The sequence below is a fragment of the Penaeus vannamei genome, chromosome 39 (assembly GCF_042767895.1).
Source record: "Penaeus vannamei isolate JL-2024 chromosome 39, ASM4276789v1, whole genome shotgun sequence".
Taxonomy (NCBI): domain Eukaryota; kingdom Metazoa; phylum Arthropoda; class Malacostraca; order Decapoda; family Penaeidae; genus Penaeus; species Penaeus vannamei.
In genome coordinates, this window is record NC_091587.1 from 7,672,998 (window position 1) to 7,692,997 (window position 20,000).

General features: G+C 36.5%; 2 protein-coding genes across 10 annotated transcripts in view; both read left to right on the top strand.

Annotated features, from left to right (window-relative positions):
* The window catches only part of LOC138860030 (uncharacterized), a 7,910-nt gene extending 6,667 nt beyond the window's left edge, over nt 1-1,243 (top strand). Inside the window, exons 4-5 of the mRNA XM_070116821.1 lie at nt 1; nt 232-1,243. The exon at nt 1 is cut by the window's left edge and continues 1,451 nt beyond it. Coding sequence (XP_069972922.1) covers nt 1; nt 232-1,058 — 828 coding nt within the window. The 3' untranslated portion in view covers nt 1,059-1,243. The remainder of the gene's footprint in view (nt 2-231) is intronic.
* Nucleotides 1,244-4,869: 3,626 nt separating this feature from the next.
* LOC113813910 (nucleolin) overlaps nt 4,870-20,000 on the top strand; it is a 15,657-nt gene continuing 526 nt past the window's right edge. The window contains exons 1-15 of one of the 9 annotated variants that reach the window (XM_070117049.1): nt 4,870-5,009; nt 9,139-9,249; nt 11,198-11,290; nt 11,591-11,692; nt 12,131-12,238; nt 12,495-12,584; nt 12,716-12,805; nt 13,157-13,246; nt 14,270-14,359; nt 15,373-15,462; nt 16,712-16,792; nt 16,976-17,145; nt 18,363-18,415; nt 18,522-18,915; nt 19,062-19,142. In XM_070117049.1, the coding sequence (XP_069973150.1) occupies nt 9,139-9,249; nt 11,198-11,290; nt 11,591-11,692; nt 12,131-12,238; nt 12,495-12,584; nt 12,716-12,805; nt 13,157-13,246; nt 14,270-14,359; nt 15,373-15,462; nt 16,712-16,792; nt 16,976-17,145; nt 18,363-18,415; nt 18,522-18,915; nt 19,062-19,101 (1,602 nt within the window). In that variant the 5' untranslated portion in view covers nt 4,870-5,009 and the 3' untranslated portion in view covers nt 19,102-19,142. Of the gene's footprint in view, nt 5,010-5,509; nt 5,735-9,138; nt 9,250-11,197; nt 11,291-11,590; nt 11,693-12,130; nt 12,239-12,494; nt 12,585-12,715; nt 12,806-13,156; nt 13,247-14,269; nt 14,360-15,372; nt 15,463-16,711; nt 16,793-16,975; nt 17,146-18,362; nt 18,416-18,521; nt 18,916-19,061; nt 19,143-20,000 lie in introns of those variants that run through there. The other 8 variants (XM_070117048.1, XM_070117052.1, XM_070117050.1 and 5 more) reach the window with 8 other exon arrangements.

Below are 20,000 nucleotides of genomic sequence, written 5' to 3' on the forward strand. Positions count from 1 at the left end.
GGTATTGCATAGGTGTATGCCATTGCATATGTTTGTGTTATCTCTGACTTCTGACTCTCTGAAGTGTGTTTTTTCGACATATAGGATCACTTAGATTACATAAAACTCTTACATAATAAACCTCTTACACTAAACTCTTATATTAAATCAACCTTTTTATATTACATGACTTTTCATATGCATAGATCTCTTTTAACATAAATATATATTACATAAATCTCTCTGCTTCAGTTACATCATACTCGGGCTCGGAAGTGTACATCAGCCGGGAGGTACAGTACATGTACGTCTTCACGTGCGAGTACAACCTCTTCGCCTTTCCCTTCGACATGCAGGAGTGTTACATGAGGCTCAAGCTCCACGGACCTCAAGGATGCCGACCGCAGTGGAGCATTCGTGACGGCGGCGTCCAGGTGTACGGAAACAGGACCACCATATCCGTGTACAACATTGCTCCTCTCCGTTACACGTACAGCACCGCGCCTGGGGACGTGGCGGAGATCGCGCTGGTCGTCCTCTTCACCCGCAAGTTCGAGTCGTTCCTCCTCACGACCTTCCTGCCTTGCATGATCCTCTGCGCGCTCTCCCAGCTCACGCTCACCCATTTCCACCTGGACGACTTCCCGGACAGGATCACCGTCACGCTCTCCCTGCTTATCGTCCTGGCTTCGCTCTTCTCCCAGACGTCGAGCACCCTGCCGATGTCACCCACGCCCAAGTGCATCGACTTCTTCTTCTTTTATTGCATCCTGAGGGTGAGCGTCGTCTTCATCTTGCACAGTTGCATCGAGAAGAGCTATCGATCTCGGAATGAACGGGAGACGATGGTTTCTCCCTTCATCCCGGGACGCACGGATAAAACTCGAAAAAAGATGCTCTGTGGATGCGACAAGACCTTCAAGATGCCCGAAGTCAGCGCGCCAGGATTCATAAAAAAAGTCGGTCAGTTTGCCATCGCCATCTCAGACGTCCTCATCGTGTCCTGTAACATTTACTTCATTATGCTCGACAGGAGAGGCAAGCAGTTGAGGTACGAGTCTGCTTACGTCACGGAATAGAACAGACTGCAAACTTCTATGATAGACGTCTGTGAAAGAATGCTTCGTTCTTTCAAAAAAATATTCGCACCTCTATGAACGCCATTGCTAGATGAAATATGTATGAGCAATTCACTTGCTGCAACATTATAATTATCGTCCTATTTGTTTGGTGACACTTCACCTTTTGCTGATGCAATGATCTCTCTCTCTCTCTCTCTCTCTCTCTCTCTCTCTCTCTCTCTCTCTCTCTCTCTCTCTCTCTCTCTCTCTCTCTCTCTCTCTCTCTCTCCCTCCCTCCCTCTATCTCTCTCTCTCTCTCTCTCTCTCTCTCTCTCTCTCTCTCTCTCTCTCTCTCTCTGTCTCTGTCTCTGTCTCTCTCTCTCGCTCTCTCTCTCTCTCTCTCTCTCTCTCTCTCCCTCTCCCTCTCCCTCTCCCTCTCCCTCTCCCTCTCCCTCTCCCTCTCCTTCTCCTTCTCCTTCTCCTTCTCCTTCTCCTTCTCCTTCTCCTTCTCCTTCTCCTTCTCCTTCTCCTTCTCCTTCTCCCTCTCCCTCTCCCTCTCCCTCTCCCTCTCCCTCTCCCTCTCCCTCTCCCTCTCCCTCTCCCTCTCCCTCTCCCTCTCCTTCTCCCTCTCTCTCTCCCTCTCTCTCTCTCTCCCTCTCCCTCTCCTCTCCTCCCTCCTCCCTCCTCCCTCTCTCTATCTCTCCTCCCTCTCTCTCTCTCTCCCTCTCTCTCTCTCTCCTCCCTCTCTCTCTCTCTCCTCCCTCTCTCTCTCTCTCCTCTCTTTCTCTCTCTCTCTCTCCTCTCTTTCTCTCTCTCTCTCTCCTCCCTCTCTCTCTCTCTCCTCCTTCTCTCTCTCTCTCCTACCTCTCTCACTTGTTCTCTCTCTCCTCCCTCTCTCACTTGTTCTCTCTCTCCTCTCTCTCTCACTTGTTCTCTCTCTCCTCCCTCTCTCTCTCTATCCTCCCTCTCTCTCTTTATCCTCTCTTTCCTCCCTCTCTCTGTCCCTTTCTCCCTTTGTTTCTCTCTCTGTCCCTTTCTCCCTTTGTCTCTGTCTATCTGTCCCTTTCTCCCTTTTTCTCTCCCCCCCATCTCTCCATTTTGTTCCAAAGGCCAACAATTACTTGGATCTCACATGTTTTCTACGATAGGAGAACCATGTTTACAAATCTGGTTTGTTCCTGTTGTATTCAAGACTTGTACACGCATCAGTTTTTGCACAGTGTATTTATTCTCTATGGTGCAACTTGTAACGTATTTGTGAAAAAAATGGCACAAAGTACACAAGGGAAATTATGTGTGCCTTACTATTATTATATCAGAGTAAGTATATCGTCCGTATATCATAGTGTTCCCAGTTTATCCTTCTGGGAAAATGCACATAACAAAATGAATAGTCACACGTGTTCTAAATATTGACCATTATAGTGATTCTTAACCTTTGGCATTAGCCTGTTTCCTCTGGCAGTCGCTACTTTCCTACACCCCCCCCCCCCCACCTCACGTCCCCAGACATATATCCTAAGCCAAATAAATCTCATATAACAAATCTTCGAGGAAAGTTTCCTGCACACTCGTTTTTTTTCCCCAGACACAAGAGTATGATGTGGTATACTTAGAAAAAAATCTATTATATTCACCATCCTTTAACGTGCACCATTTCTAATTATATTTTCTATAAGCATCTATTTCCAAAACAAAGCTCGAGTGAACGAAACCTATATCTCTAAGGAAAGAATCAAATCAAAGAACAAAGAAAGTTTTAAGATTAGAACACGTCATTCAAATATGAACAATTTAAAACTAGATTCATGATAATTAAATCTAGTTTTTAATAAGCTATAAAAAAAAAACACGCCAAATTACGTAATGTTTTAGGAAGCACATTTCTGGAAGATCTTGCGTGTTAAAATAACCATTGCCTAAAATGCGAATTCCTTTTGAAACCCGAAAGACCTCAAGATGAACAATTTGCAAATAGCACAGTCATATCTAGTCCATGTAAAACCACTGGATTTTTTTTATCTATCTTTTTTTCCATATTATTATTATTATTATTATCATTATTATTTTCTTTTTTGTAAAAGGCAAGACAAATGGAAACAATCATCATATTTTTTTGCTGTTAATGCAAGGTAATGTAAAAAAACAAAAAACAAAAAAAAAAGCAAATTTACGTGATTCGCAGAACAAAATTAAGAATATACCAGGATTATTTAGCAACATGGTACATGGTTAAAACACACATATACGCCAGACATCTAAGGTCATATACCACTAATTTCGCAATTTGGAAAACCGTAAAAAACGGACAAATAGTCACTATTTGTGCCGTACTAAACTAAAACTCAAATTGATAAGAAATTTTATAGATTTTACAATGTATAAAACCAAGCGGGTTTATTTCGCTGTCTAAACCTCTCTGAGAGTTTTGAATAAATAATAGTGATGGAAAGGATGAAGATGATGATGATGGTAATAATAATAACTTGATAGTGATTGTGATAAGGATGATTATAATAGTAATAATGATAATGATGATGATAATGTTGATAATAACAATAATGATGATAATAATAATACTGACAATTTTAAGAACAGTAATAATATCACTGGTGATTTTTACAATAACAAGGATGATAATAATAATAAAAAAGATTATAATAATAATAATGCAATAATGATAATGATGATGATGATAATAACAATAAGACAGCAATTATGATAATCAGAAGGATGATGAAAATGAAGATAATGATAATAATAGAAATAATGACAATGATAATAATAACAACAAAAATAATGATAATGAGGGTAGTGATAATTAAGATGATAATGATGACAAATAAATAATAATGATAACAATAATAGTACTAAAAGTAATAATGATATTAATGATAATAACAATAATAATAGCAGTAATGGTGATTGTAATAATAATGATAATAATAATGATAACAATAATAATAATGATGATAATGATTTTAATGGCAATAATGATAATGATAATAATAATAACAATGATAAATAATAATAATCATAATAATAATAATAATGATAACAAAATAACTGCAGCAAGAATCATTATACTAACAATGACGATGATGATAATAACATTAATAGTAATAATAATAGTAATAATGATAGTAGTAGTAGTAGAGTAATAGCAATAATAATAATAACAATAATCTAAATCTCCTTATTATTATCACTATACTACTAATGATAGTAATGATAAAATAATGATGATGATGATGATGATAGTAATAATAATGATAATAATAATAATAATAATAATAATAATAATAATAATAATAATAAAAATAATAATAATAACAACAATAAATAATAATTATAATTATTATTATTATTATCATTATCATTATTAAGATTATCATTATTATTATCATTATTATTATTATCATTATTATTATTATTATTATTATTATTATTATTATTGTTATTATTGTTATATTATTATTATTATCATTATTGTTATTATTATGGTAATAATAATACCCATAATACTGACAACAATAGTAATAGTAATATTAAGAGTAATTATAATAACAATGATAATGATAATAATCATAATGATAATAAAGATGATGATGATAATATTGATGATAACAATGATAAGAATGGTACTCTTTTGGGCCATACCATTTTTTTAGATAACATCCCATACCATCTCTTTATCAGGTTTTATTCAATTTATAACTTAGTCACAAGGTCATAAGAACCCATCCCCCAAAAGATATCTAATTTAATGTCCAGAAAGTAATAAAAAAAAATAAATAAAACCAAATTTGCAACCAGTGGCAACCACGAGCAGGGAGATGAGAGCCAAAAGTCTAAGAAGAGCCAGTGTCATCATTAATAGCCTTGGGCAAAGATACGCTGTATCTTTGGCTGGGTTTAAGTGTTAAATAATTTGATATTTCAAAGGAAGAAGGAACTGAGATAGACAGAGTAAGTGGATAGTACGTTTTGCTGTGAATTCAGAGTAGTATTCTCTGTGTGAAATGAAACGGTGAGTTGTAATAGGATTTGGGTGTATAGTTTGTTCTCATAGTGATGATTTCGTTAATAATGTGTATGTATTCCGCTAAACAAAGATAATGCAGATAAAGTGGACGAAATAATAACTGTTGAACATGTGGTAGTTGTATTGTAATTTGAGCTTTATTTTGGTTTATTTCGTTTTTCATCCTTGCGGCCCTGCTAATGAGTATCTGAATAATTGAATTATTTCAAGGTAAGTGCAACATCATTTGCTGTAAAAACTGTAAGAAAAGCTGTACGAAAATACCTTAAGAAATAACTCAATTATTACCCTCCATATATTCAGACCTAAATACGGATCACAATACGGCGACATACATCCATCAAATCCCTTACAACGCACTGTATTTCCAAAACAACAGACAAACATATCAACCAACCAAATAATTCCCACAAATCACCCACAGGTACACTGAAAAACAGCAACGCATTAGAAAAAAACAATAATATCATAGAAAACAAGACCACAACGCGACCCTAGTTTAGCGAAGGTCCCCACGCGGTGCGCGAGGGACCCGAAAAACACGTGTTTTCTCAGTGCCAGCTGGACGAGCGTGGTGCGAGGTTGTGGTGGTTGATTCCTTTATTTCGTTCTCAAGACCAGCGGTTTCTTTGACAAGATGTTGGATAAGGTATGTTGAGTTTAAGAGACGTCTGGTGCGTTTTAGACAGGTGGGAGTTGGGTTAAGAGTGTTAAATAAGGTTTGGAAGGCGTAGAGGAGGGTGCTATGGTGATTGAAATTGTGATGCATCATGCCTTGCTTACAACGCGAAATATTTAACGTGGATAATGTCGCTTGAAAGGGTAATTTTTCTTGGAAGGTCCGTTTCGTCGATACCAACGGATTTACAGTATTTCTGTTCAGTTCTGACCAACTTCCAAGTGATTCTGTTGACCACTTTTTTAAGGAGGCCAGGACGAAGCTGGACACGTTGGGGTGGATATTCGGAATATCGGAAATACCTTCGCATAAACGATCGCGACGACCGTAGTATTAATGAAATCCTCTCTTGCTTTACTATCGACATGTATTGAAATTATGCTGCGGAAACCCTCCTCCCCTTTGGCGACACCCTTGCCCCTGATAGTGAGGGCAGGAAAGGTACCAGGAAAATTACTGGGAAAACTATGAATTATATACACAGAATCAGTGTTAATATTTTACAGTATGGACACACTCGCCAGAGACAACGTCCCTAACGCCACGTCCAAAACTTATACATGCGAGTGTAGACAGACCGTATACACTTAGCTGCGCATGCGCCATAATACATCATGTGTCATCTGCACTGCACTGAGTGGTACCCAAAATATAAAGACCAAGCGTATACACAGTATATTGCAGGATATTACATTGAAATTGTTTCATATAACATTATTGATGTATTAATGTATGGGAGTATATGTGAATCGGTTAATTTTTCGATTATGACAATCGGGACTTCCCATACAATATTTATATCATCCAATTTATTCTCATGTGATGAGAATGAATCTGATGATCATTTCCATTGCAATCACAGCCGGTGATCTTGATGTATTAAGTCCCGTTAGCAGGGGAAGGATGTGAAGTATATCAGGGAAACTATGGGGTAACAGAGCGCAAGAATGAGTTGACTGGTCACAATTTTGTTTACATTCACGATGTCAACATGGCGAGGGACTTAGAAAAAGATGGGTCGGTCTTCTCTCTTCTCTATCGTGTAACTCCTTTATTTTCGATTTGCGCACCTTTTGCCATAGATGAAAAGTGTCTCAGTTTATGTCAAGGTAACCATTCCATATCTTTTTTTTTTACTGTAACCCTGATTGTTACCCAAGGTAATTTTACCTATGAATCTATATTTATGCTGGTGTTGCATAAATATAGATTGCTGTAGGCCTGTAACAAGGTAAAACAGATATGACGCAAGAAATTGAGAACATTTTATATACTGATTTATTCCTGTACAGTTATGCTCATTCACTGCACAATAACATCATATACGTAATAAAATAGTGTCCTTAATTCATCTTCCAAATAACGGCATTGCCCTCTCCTGTGCTTATTTTATTTATTCTTGCTAATATCTAATCACCAACACTATGAGAAACAAAATTATAATGATCCATAAAACCTAAATTACATGCAAATCAGGTAAATTGTTCTGTTTGTATATAATCAGTAATTATGAAATGATTGGAACTCATGGTCAAGATTAACTCTGCTCTTCAAAAAGGCCATGATGGTCCACTGCATACAAATGTTTGCTGGAAACTGATAGTTTATAATAATCCGCCCTTGCAACTTGACCATGATTATTGCATTATTAATATAGTTATTTGATAATGTTCTCTATAAGAATTTCAATGTAATATCCTGCAATATACTGTTTACACGCGTGGTCTTTATATTTTGGGTACCACTCAGTACAGTGCAGACGACACATGATGTATTATGGCGCATGTGCAGATAAGTGTATACGGTCTGTCTACACTCGCATGTAAAAATTATTCATCAGTCTTTGTTAAAACTGGGTGCGCCCTTTAGGCACTGCCTGAGGACCAGACTGTAGAGTTTGGTCTGCGTGGGGAACACGTTCCCCGCTCAAAAATTATTTGGTCAAAATCTGTCAGCACAAATGTAGTTCTCGGGTAACTGTACGCGCATGTTTAGTTCTTTTTTAAATCATCTTTCACACATAAAATTCTTTTGATTTTTCCACATACTTGTTTCATCATCTGTCCACAGATCCATCCACGCAAATGTAGACAATATTGTGTTTTCCACACATGAATAAATGTAATATTCCCTGCACAAGAAAAATACTCTACAGTCTGGCCCGAGGAGAGGGCTGATGGTGGGCAACACCCCTGAGAAATATTGTCTTCATCTCAGTATGCATGGCAAGACAGAATTTGAAGCTTGGGAGTAGTGAGTGGACTTGGGCTGAGAGTGGTGCTTTCCGTGATCTTTTTCCTATATTTGTGGTGTTACAGTTCGTGTCTGCAGATTATTCCTTGTACCGACAACTGTAACTTTTTCTCCCTCTACAATAAATTCATATTCAATTTGTCTAGTGCAAGGGGGCTGTTCCCAGACTGTAAATGAAACAATTTCTACTTTGTTTTCCGTCCACACAAAGAATTTATTTAGCCATTTTCATGCTGAATTTTCTACCCCTTTAGATTTGTTGAAGATTGCTATTTTTAGAACTTTGTGTTCTCTTGGGTTTCCACCAGCTTTACCTGTGCCTGTTCAGGACACAAAGAAGGACAGGAACAAGAAAGATATTATGGATAATGACTTGATATTTTTAGTAACAAAAATCCGCGAACAAACACTTTGTGGAATTTGCTCTGATACCTGGGGAATCGGTCACAATATTGTCTTATGCAGTGGACTTTTGCCCCAATGACCCCCTCCTTGACAGCTACTGCCCTCTAACCCCTGATATGGAAGACGAAGAATCCTCCACATATTCATGGCAGGGCAGGCTGTTTGACTGACATGCAGGAGTGCCCAATGCTGAATCTGTCCTACACTCTATTCAGAAGTACATACATGGTGGATTCTATGTCCAGGGCAGGTGGTTGGGAGGAAGCAGCCACCCATGGAGGGGTTGCATGGGGACAGAGGCCCCTGCATTTGACTATATATTGGCCAAGTCGTGAAAATGCCAATGGCAGGTTATTGTAAGTAATTGTATAGTTCAGTGTAGATATAAGAAACTTGAAGTAATTTAACATCAAAAGAATACATGAAATACATAAAATGGAAGAACAGGTATTGATAATTGTGAAGGAAAAAATTTGCATGTGCTAAGTAATACTGGAATTAGTTAACATGTTGCAGTAATGATTTATGTGGTCACTTTAGTACTTGACACAACAGAGTAAACATCTTGAGCAACTTACAAAATTTGGTTGCAGCAAGAATTTTGATTGCTTATTAATTATTGAGCTCCTCTATTTTAACTTTTTCTTTAACTTTCTTTACTTTTGTCTTTATGTTCAGTGAATTCATTAGATATGTAAATATGTTCTGTCTTGCAGATGGTTAAGAAGACTGTAAAACGCAAATTGACAGAATCTGTAGAAGGTTCTACAGGAAAGAAAAAGAAGACTGGGCTGAACACACAGTCTGAAGGCAGCAGCCCAAATTTGGTAAGATATTTTGACTTTTTATTTGCTCTATATTAACGTTTCACCAGAAAGGAAAAAAAAAAAACGAATCTTAAAGTGTGATACATATTTTACATTGTGCTTTTCTTTATTTTTGAAGTATGGGATTCATATGCATATAATCTGATTACTTGCATCTCAATAGAGATTTTGGTGTGTCGAAGGGTAACCAGGTAATGGTATTCATGAAAGAGGAGAGAGAACTAACATTTGTGGTATCATTTACTTCACAGGCTATGTCAAATATTTTCACTTCATGTGAAGAAATATAGATGAATAAATTGAATGTATTATTTCCATATTTTTTTATAGGTCAGATATAAATAGATACTGTAAATTATAGAAAGTCTTAAATATGATAAACACTTCCTAAGCTCATGGCATTTGCAAGTTACCAATTAGATTTAAAGGAAAAGTTTTTGGGAGAGGATGGAGAGCTAGATTTTTTAATATTTTTTATTGATATGTTGTAATAATAAAGATTAGAGACTAGTCTATACATTGCTTTACAGGACATTAGAAATTATCCAAATGCATGTTGTCCTTTCAGTAATGTTGAACTAATATCATTATCGTACTCCAGAAGATTTTCAAACTATAGGTAACCTTTTCAAAGGTGGACTACTTTGATTTTACATTCAGGAGGGGCTGGCAGGTTTTTACATCTATCTTGGGTTTATTTCAACTCTTAAAGGAATCTTAATGACACATGTTTTCAATAACTATTGAATTGAGGATAATGATAATGTTCAGAATATTGAATAATGTTAATGAGAGTAGCAGTTTGAATACTAATCAGGATATTGTTTACCAAGTCTGTAAAGATGATAAGCATACATTTTTGCCCTAGTTGCCTATTGTTTTATAAGAATGTCTGGAATGTCAACTGCTTTTTTGGGGTCAAGTTATCAGTTTTAGATTCGTTCTATGTATTTGTATTAAATATAGACAGAAAGAATTGAGCCTAATATTTCAATAAATCGATATAGTCAATTAAAAATATAAGAGAAACTGGCAGACATCTTGATCTGGACATAAGCAGAGTTGCAGGTACTTTGGCTGAGTGGTACGCCAAGTTGCCCCCTACCAGAGTGATAACTAAATACCGTCTATAAAGGCTTTTAGTTCATTTTATGAAATGTGCAGTTAGCTCATCATCCATATCCATGCTGTGCACCTCTGTTTAGTTTTAGGTTGGTCCTAAGGGCATCATTGCATGGTTTTCTCCTCTTTCATTTATTGAAGCCTAGTATAGTGTCACATTTTTTAAAATCCATTATGCTAGGATGATATGACAATACATGCCATGTCTAAGGTAATTTTAGTTTAATAATGGTGTTTTTACACTTGAAGGTTCTGCAAGTGCTTAATCACCAAGGATTCAGTTAACGTGCCTCACTTGTTTACCATTTTTCTGGATTTTCTGATATTTTTTCTTGTTAAAAGTATTTTGATTATTATGATAATGTCAATGAGGATAGTATCAGTACCAAGAGCATTTACAAAAAAAAATCTGGTAAGGTCATGTAGTGCCTACTAATTGATTCCTTGGTAACAGAACACTTGGTGAATCATCTATGTACAACATGTAGCCTTGGCAAATGTGTTTATAGTTTTATTGTATAATTTTTCTGTTCATTTGTGTTAATAGCCATGTTATTTACTTTTTTCATATAAAAATGTTTGAAAGGTTTAAAGAATTGACATTGTGTTGAGAAGGCCGGTCTCAGACATTAAAGGCAGTTGTTACCACTATTTTATCCTTATTCTTTCTTGCGGGAGTAATATTTACACAGTAATTATTGTGTAATATATCTGTACAATAACTCCTGTGTATTGCATGTGATATTTGTAATGATATCACATTAGTAATAATACACACATTAGTAATAAATGTCGAGAACTCATAGACCATTGTAATCTAACGTAGCCAAAGAAGAAAAAGAAGAAGCTGCCGCAGGAAGGGAATGCAGATGACGGTATCCAGGAGAAGCCCAAGTTGACAGAGGAAAAGATTTCAAAAGTAATTCAGAAAAGTTTGTGTTCTATGTTTGTATTGGCTATGTCAAAAGAGCATGTTTTGAAAGTTATTTAGAAAATTAACTGTATGTTGGGAAATCTGAGAGATATCTACAATTTGATATACATATATATGTAGATAATAGACATATGTACTATACACACAATGAGGTGCATTCTTACCAGGTTGTTTTTGTAAAACTGGGTAAGAAGACACACATGTACAGATACACATAGACTTGTATTATAGAGATCACTAAAAAAAAATTTATCATTCACAATTTTGCTTGTACTCTAAATATAGCCAAAGAAGATCCTCAAGAAGAAAAAGCAGGAAGAGAATGTAGAGATTGGCACCCAGGAGAAGATGTCGCAGCCCCAGTTAACAGAGGAAAATGTTCCAAAAGTAAATCGGAAATATCCAAGCATTTTTTTTTTTTTCTTCTTCTTCTTCTTCTTTCTTTCTTTCTTTCTTTTTAGTAGGATTGATTAATTTCATGAGAAATCATGAGAAAGTGCTTGTTTCTATGCCCTGTACATGCCAGAGGATAGTTTTGTGTATATATGTAAATAGAATTTTTTTAAGTAGAAATTGATACTGTATTGTATGCCTTTAGCTAGCTCTGAAAACTGAAATGTTTATAAATCAGATTATTATGGAGTGGAAATTTGATGTTGGTCAATAGCCCTTTTGTTTGAAATTTTGGTAACATCAACAGTAGGCATATCTGTGTGTGAGCAGACTATAATTTACATAGTTATATACTTCATTACATGTGTCAAGAAAAAGATTCTTCTGCATCTACATCTGCAGTTCTGAAAAATTGTAACTTATCCCCTACAGCAGAAGAAAAAAGGTGCCAAAAAGAAAAAGCAGCAACAAGACACAGCAAATGGCATATCCGAACAAGAGAATCAGCAGCCCATGGAAACTGGAACAGATAGTCCTAAGGTATTTGGAAATGATTGAGTTATAGTTGAAGCTACCTTGATATAATGTTATTTCAGAAGGTGGATTTGAATCTCCTGATATATCGTATCAGGATTTATGTACAAGTTTCTAATCCAGATAGTCATCTTGACTCTTAAGTGTTTTTCCTTTTTCTTTTTCTTTTTCTTTTTCTTGCCAACTTAACAAACTAGTTATGCTTTTCCTTTCTTTTCTCTCTCTCTTTTTGTTTTATTAGACTATTCTTGACCTATTTCAGGTAAAGAAGAAGGGTAAAAAGATGAAGAAGCTAGGAATCCTTGCCAAGAGTGATGTCCAGACAGAGGAAGTGCAGCCAGAACAAAAGGCGGTGAGTGAATCATTATATTTTTTTGATGGAAGTAGTTCCCCTGTATAAGTGACTCCTTGAGCAGAATACAGTCTAGTGCACAAATTCAAAAGGTACAAGAAATAAGAAAAAATAATTTTGATCACTTTCAGGAAAAGAAGAATGCTGCCAAGAAAAAGAAGAAAGGAATCATAGCTAAGGGCGTCGTCGAACCAGTGAAAGAACAGACTGAAGTAAATGAGGTGAGTAAATCCAGAGCTAAAGGAAGTAGGTATATTCTCAAGGAAAAGATACCAGCATTTAACCGAAAGAAAATGGATATCAGTGAACATGAAATTCTCGTATATTGCCAAGTAACCTACCAGTTAAGTTGTCAAAGTTGAATATTAAAATGGGTCAATAGTTTGAATTTTCTTTTTTTTCTTCTTCTTCTTTTTATTGTTATTATTTTTTTAGCAGCATTTATTTGTTTATTGACCCTTTTTTTTTTTCTTTCTTTCTTTCTTTTTGAGGCTGTACCTCAAGCAACTAGTATAGCCTGCGGCACAAGTTAAAAGAGAGCTAGAAATAATGAAAGTTATTATTTATTTCAGACAGAGATTGCATCCCCCAAGAACAAAAAGCAAAAAGCTGTAGTTAATGGGGATGTCAAACCAGTGAAAGTACAGCCTGAAGAGAATGAGGTGAGAAAGTCCCAGTTTAAAGGGGAAATAGATATATAGTGCATCTACTTATTTGAATACATTGTAGTGCATAAGTTTTGAGGAGAAATAGGTTTAAAAAAAATAGTTGTAAAGATATAAGTCTTTTGTTTAATGTGTTATCTTATCCCATTACCTTATGGGGTATTAGCTTACCCTTAAGTATATATGAAATTGAAAGCAGATCAGTGAATGAAGAAATGCAAAATGATAAATGAACCTTTGACTCAAAAAGAGAAAGAAAACAAAAAATCTGGTCTTTTGTACAAATTGCTTTAGAATCATAGATATTTAGAAACTTGTTGAAGAATGGTTTTTAGAAGTAAAACAATTAACCCAATAACGCCGGTATATTTTGAAGCCGAAAGTAAAAGTTTCCGGGTGACGGCAAAATCGGTATGCGGGGCTGGTTCCCCTTTGTTCCCATTTTTAAGATTTTTAGAAATGTTAGATACATGAAAACACATATTGCTTCTACTTTATATGAATGAAACCTTGTGACAATTCCTAATATGGAGATACACTGCTGTTGAGTATTTACCATTAGACAATCAAGTGAGAGGATAAGCAGTTCTTATCAAGACTTGAGATTATGGGTGTCAAATTCATTCATTCAATACATCATTTAGGAGTATGTATTTAGTCCACTTAATGTTCAACAAAAGTTCTCGGAAGCAAAGAAATAAACAGAGTCAAGTAACTAATCCTCAGGTTCAATGCACAACTTGCAAGCCATGAAACTTAGCAAAAAACAGTTTGCAGTCTTATAAATCTAAATGCAGATTTAGTCTACTCTCATGCCTCTTTTTTTCTTCTTCTTCTTCTTCTTCTTCTTTATTGTTATTATTTTTTTTAGCAGCATTTATTTGTTTATTGACCCTTTTTTTTTCCTTCTTCTTCTTCTTCTTCTTCTTCTTTTTGAGGCTGTACCTCAAGCAACTAGTATAGCCTGCGGCACAAGTTCAAAGGAGAGCTAGAAATAATGAAAGTTATTATTTATTTCAGACAGAGATTGCATCCCCCAAGAACAAAAAGCAAAAAGCTGTAGTTAATGGGGATGTCAAACCAGTGAAAGTACAGCCTGAAGAGAATGAGGTGAGAAAGTCCCAGTTTAAAAGGGAAATAGATATATAGTGCATCTACTTATTTGAATACATTGAAGTGCATAAGTTTTGAGGAGAAATAGATTTAAAAAAAATAGTTGTAAAGATATAAGTCTTTTGTTTAATGTGTTATCTTATCCCATTACCTTATGGGGTATTAGCTTACCCTTAAGTATATATGAAATTGAATGCAGATCAGTGAATGAAGAAATGCAAAATGATAAATGAACCTTTGACTCAAAAAGAGAAAGAAAACAAAAAATCTGGTCTTTTGTACAAATTGCTTTAGAATCATAGATATTTAGAAACTTGTTGAAGAATGGTTTTTAGAAGTAAAACAATTAACCCACTAACGCCGGTATATTTTGAAGCCGAAAATAAAAGTTTCCGGGTGACGGCAAAATCGGCATGCGGGGCTGGTTCCCCTTTGTTCCCATTTTTAAGATTTTTAGAAATGTTAGATACATGAAAACACATATTGCTTCTACTTTATATGAATGAAACCTTGTGACTATTCCTAATATGGAGATACACTGCTGTTGAGTATTTACCATTAGACAATCAAGTGAGAGGATAAGCAGTTCTTATCAAGACTTGAGATTATGGGTGTCAAATTCTTTCATTCAATACATCATTTAGGAGTATGTATTTAGTCCACTTAATGTTCAACAAAAGTTCTCGGAAGCAAAGAAATCAACAGAGTCAAGTAACTAATCCTCAGGTTCAATGCACAACTTGCAAGCCATGAAACTTAGCAAAAAACAGTTTGCAGTCTTATAAATCTAAATGCAAATTTAGTCTACTCTCATGCCTTTTTTTTTTCTTCTTCTTCTTTTTTTTATTGTTATTATTTTTTTTAGCAGCATTTATTTGTTTATTGACCCTTTTTTTCTCTTCTTCTTCTTCTTCTTCTTCTTTTTGAGGCTGTACCTCAAGCAACTAGTATAGCCTGCGGCACAAGTTCAAAGGAGAGCTAGAAATAATGAAAGTTATTATTTATTTCAGACAGAGATTGCGTCCCCCAAGAAAAAAAAGCAAAAAGCTGTAGTTAATGGGGATGTCAAACCAGTGAAAGTACAGCCTGAAGAGAATGAGGTGAGAAAGTCCCAGTTTAAAGGGGAAATAGATATATAGTGCATCTACTTATTTGAATACAGGGTAGTGCATAAGTTTTGAGGAGAAATAGGTTTTAAAAAAATAGTTATAAAGATATAAGTCTTTTGTTTAATGTGTTCTCATATCCCTTTACCTTATGGGGTATTAGCTTACCCTTAAGTATATATGAAATTGAATGCAGATCAGTGAATGAAGAAATGCAAAATGATAAATGAACCTTTGACTCAAAAAGAGAAAGAAAACAAAAAATCTGGTCGTTTGTACAAATTGCTTTATAATCATAGATGATTAGAAACTTGTTGAAGAATGGTTTTTGGAAGTAAAACAATTAACCCACTAACGCCGGTATATTTTGAAGCCGAAAATAAAAGTTTCCGGGTGACGGCAAAATCGGCATGCGGGGCTGGTTCCCCTTTGTTCCCATTTTTAAGATTTTTAGAAATGTTAGATACATGAAAGCACATATTGCTTCTACTTTATATGAATGAAACCTTGTGACTATTCCTAATATGGAGATACACTGCTGTTGAGTATTTACCATTAGACAATCAAGTGAGAAGATAAGCAGTTCTTTTCAAGACTTGAGATTATGGGTGTCAAACTCATTCATTCAATACATCATTTAGGAGTATGTATTTAGTCCAATTAATGTTCAACAAAAGTTCTCGGACAAGAGAATCAGCAGCAAAGCAAAGAAATAAACCGAGTCAAGTAACATCCTCAGGTTCAGTGCACAAATTGCAAGCCATGAAACTTAGCAAAAAATAGTTTGCAGTCATATAAATCTAAATGCGGATTTAGTCTACTCTCATGCCTATGTGAAGACCTAAAATAGAAAATGTAATTCTTGTATGCATGTGGGTGGGTAAAGGTGGTGGTATGTGTATGTGGGGGTGGGTGTAGGCGGTGTGTTTGTGGGTATTGGTGATTGTTTGTATCTATGTGTGTGTGTGTTAGCACTTGTCTTGGTAAAAGGTGAAAGGACTTATAAATTGTTTAAAACACAATGGAAAATTTTATGTAAAAGATAAACATGCTAAGGATATGAAAAAAGAAATCAAGCAAGCACAGGGCAGTCAAATCTTTTAAAATGCAATTTATTGACTGTCCCCCAGATGAGAGAGGATGTGGCTATTTGACATTCCAGGTTTAGATGATATTTATTGTAATATAGTTTTCTTTTTTGTGGCTTTGTTAACCATTTGTTTTCCCCCAAACCAAAAAACAGACCCCCATGAAATTGGAGCTTTCCGACCTCCAGAAAAGGATGCTTGAGCGCACACAGCCTTCTGAAGAGGAACTGGCACAGGTAACATAGGGAGAACATTTCTTTATTCAAAATTCATATTGGTGTTATACTTTTTAAGTATTGCCTTCTCTTTCTTTCATTGGGAAAAAAATAAAAATTGATAAACAAACAATATCACAATTAGTATTTTTTCTCTTAATGTTTCAGAACTTTATAGTAAGTGTCATTTTTCTGCTCTTTCAGATGCGAGAGGAAAGAGGAATGAGACGGGGACGGGGACGGGGATTCAGCACTCCCAGAATGCGTGGAGGTGACAGGAGAGGTGGTAACAGGCGTGGCTATGGTGACAGGCATGGCTACGACAGGCGTGGTGGTGGTGGTGGCCGTGGGGGCTTCACACCTAGTTATGTAACGTAAGGAGATTTACCTTTATCTGTAAGAAAGATGATTTTAGTATACACCTGGAAATTTGAAAGATTTTGCATATAAGATATGCATTAGTATTATGTTATACCATGTATCTTTATCCTTGTACTTTACATACCATATACACACACACAAGACTGATTATGAGCTTTGGAATTGGTGCTTCAGTTTGTCTTATTTGGAATTGAATCCAGTATGTGATACTAAGTAGAATTTGATAAGGAAGGGAATTATTTAAAGTACATATATTAACCCATATGATCCTGATGCTTCACTTCCATCACATGTCCCAAAATATGGGCTCTAGGCTTACTTGACTAGCCACTCTGCCGGGTGTGTGGCTTGTAGCCATGACACCCTTGGATTCTTCTTTGTGGTGACAAGACTCCATGCCTCCCCATTGCAATATTTTCGCTTTTTCTGTATTAGCATTTTTAGCTTTTTTGCCATTTTCCAAAGTATATATTTATTTGATTTGCTTTATCCAGATGGTAATAAATGTTTTCCTTGCTCAGACTCCATATCATCTCTCAAGGTAGTCCATAACACACTGCAATGATAACAATAAGACTATTATGTTTCATAAAATTAAAGAAATTATAACACTATTTTCTGTAATGCAACCAGGCAGGAATAGGATCCTGAACATGGAAATAGTGTCCTCCCTGGAGCTGGAGCTCTTCCAGTCAAGACTCATGAATGTAACATTCCATACTCATTTATTGATAGAAATAATGTAAAAGCCCCTTTCTAAATGCCCACGGAGTCATCACCCTTTAAGAACATTGCGCACTCCAGCCTTCAGCAGAAATTCATATGATATCATGTTCATGTCACCCGCCCCTCCAGCCAAAATTTTACTTGGCATGATGGTTAAGCCATCGGGATTGTAGGGGTTTAACGATGATGTTAGTGTAGCTCTTATTCGGTATGATCATAATTTTAAATTCAACTCGAATATCTTCTAAATGAGTTTTAGATAAACGGACATTTATTCCAAGTATTCCCCTGTGCTAAACTCTTCTAATGGACTTTTTTTTTTTCTGTGGCTAACAACTGGAAGACTGCTAAGAGGTCTGTGAGCCCAATGCTGTAATGAATTGTTTGAGGGCAGTTTCAAGCACAAAATGAGGCTGTAAACAAATTATCACCTTTTTTAAATTTTGGTTTTCATGTTAATTTATAATCTCTTCTTTTGCTCCAGCATCCCAAATTCAATTCATGTGGAATGGCCGAGGACTACTCCAACCAAACCAGGTAAATTTTAAACTCATGATAACTAATTAATTTATCTTTTTGCCTATATTCATATACTGCATTTGATTTATATCATATCTAACCAGCTTTTGTTCCCCCCCCCCAGATGATGATGATGATGAGTCTACCGAAAAGCCAGAAAAGCCAGCTTCTCTCCTCAAGCCAGACTACCTTTCTCCGGATTATAAGCCTCCTCCGGATATGATGGGATTGACCCCCCGCAGGGAGATGGGGAGAGGCAGAGGCAGAGGCAGAGGCAGAGGCCGTGGCAGAGGAGGATTTGGGAAGAAAGGTGGCGATGATGATGGTAGCAATAGTGACGGAGATGGTGAAGATGGAGGCTTCTTTGGTCGGAGAGGAGGGAGAGGCTTTGGTGGGAGAGGTGGCGGCAGATCACGGGGACGAGGAGGTGGCGGGAGAGGAAGAGGTGGCGGCGGGAGAGGAAGAGGAGGCGGAGGTAGTGGTGGCAGAGGAAGAGGCCGTGGTGGCGGTGATGGGAAGTGAGTGGCATTGCAGCATTGTTGTCTTTGAAATGAGTGCTGGAATGGAGTAAGCGAGCAAGGTACTGACTTGTTGTACATTGCTTATATCAGTCATTCAGGATATGGTTACAAGTCTCAATTATTATTTTTTTTTGTTTTTCCAGCAATCCTAACCTAATTCCTGTGCCATTCGATAAGGAGTAAGAGTGCCAGCAAACAGAGAAAAAAAAAAGTAAAAAAAAAAAGGTAAGCAGTTTTATTATTAACAAACTTATGATTTGATATTGGTGACTTCCAACAGTGGGGTGAAAGAGAGAGAGAGAGTGTGTGTGTAAGAGAGAGAGTGAGTGTGTGTGTAAGAGAGAGAGAGAGAGAGTGTGTGTGTAAGAGAGAGAGAGAGAGAGTGTGTGTGTAAGAGAGAGAGAGAGAGAGAGAGAGTGTGTGTGTAAGAGAGAGAGAGAGAGTGTGTGTGTGTAAGAGAGAGAGAGGTAGAGTGTGTGTGTGTGTGTGAGAGATAGAGATAGAGAGTGTGTGTGTGAGAGATAGAGATAGAGAGTGTGTGTGTGAGAGATAGAGATAGAGAGTGTGTGTGTGAGAGAGGTGGAGTGTGTGTGTGTGTAAGAGAGAGATAGTGTGTGTGTGTAAGAGAGAGAGAGTGAGAATATATGTAAGAGAGAAAGAGAGTGAGAGTGTGTGTGTGTAAGAGAGAGAGAGAGAGAGAGTGTGTGTGTGTGTGTAAGAGAGAGAGAGAGTGTGTGTGTGTGTGTGTTGTAAGAGTGAGAGAGAGAGAGAGAGTGTGTGTATGTGTGTGTGAGAGAGAGAGAGAGAGTGTATGCGTGTGTGTGTGTAAAAGAGAGAGTGTGGGTGTGTGTAAGAGAGAGAGAGTGTGTGTGTGTAAGAGAGAGAGAGAGAGTGTGTGTGTGTGTGTGTGTGTGTGTGTGTGTGTGTGTGTGTGTGTGTAAGAGAGAGTGTGTGTGTGTGTGTGTAAGAGAGTGTGTGTGTGTAAGAATGAGTGTGTGTGTGTGTAAAAATGAGTGTGTGTGTGTGTAAGAATGAGTGTGTGTGTGTGTAAGAATGAGTGTGTGTGTGTGTAAGAATGAGTG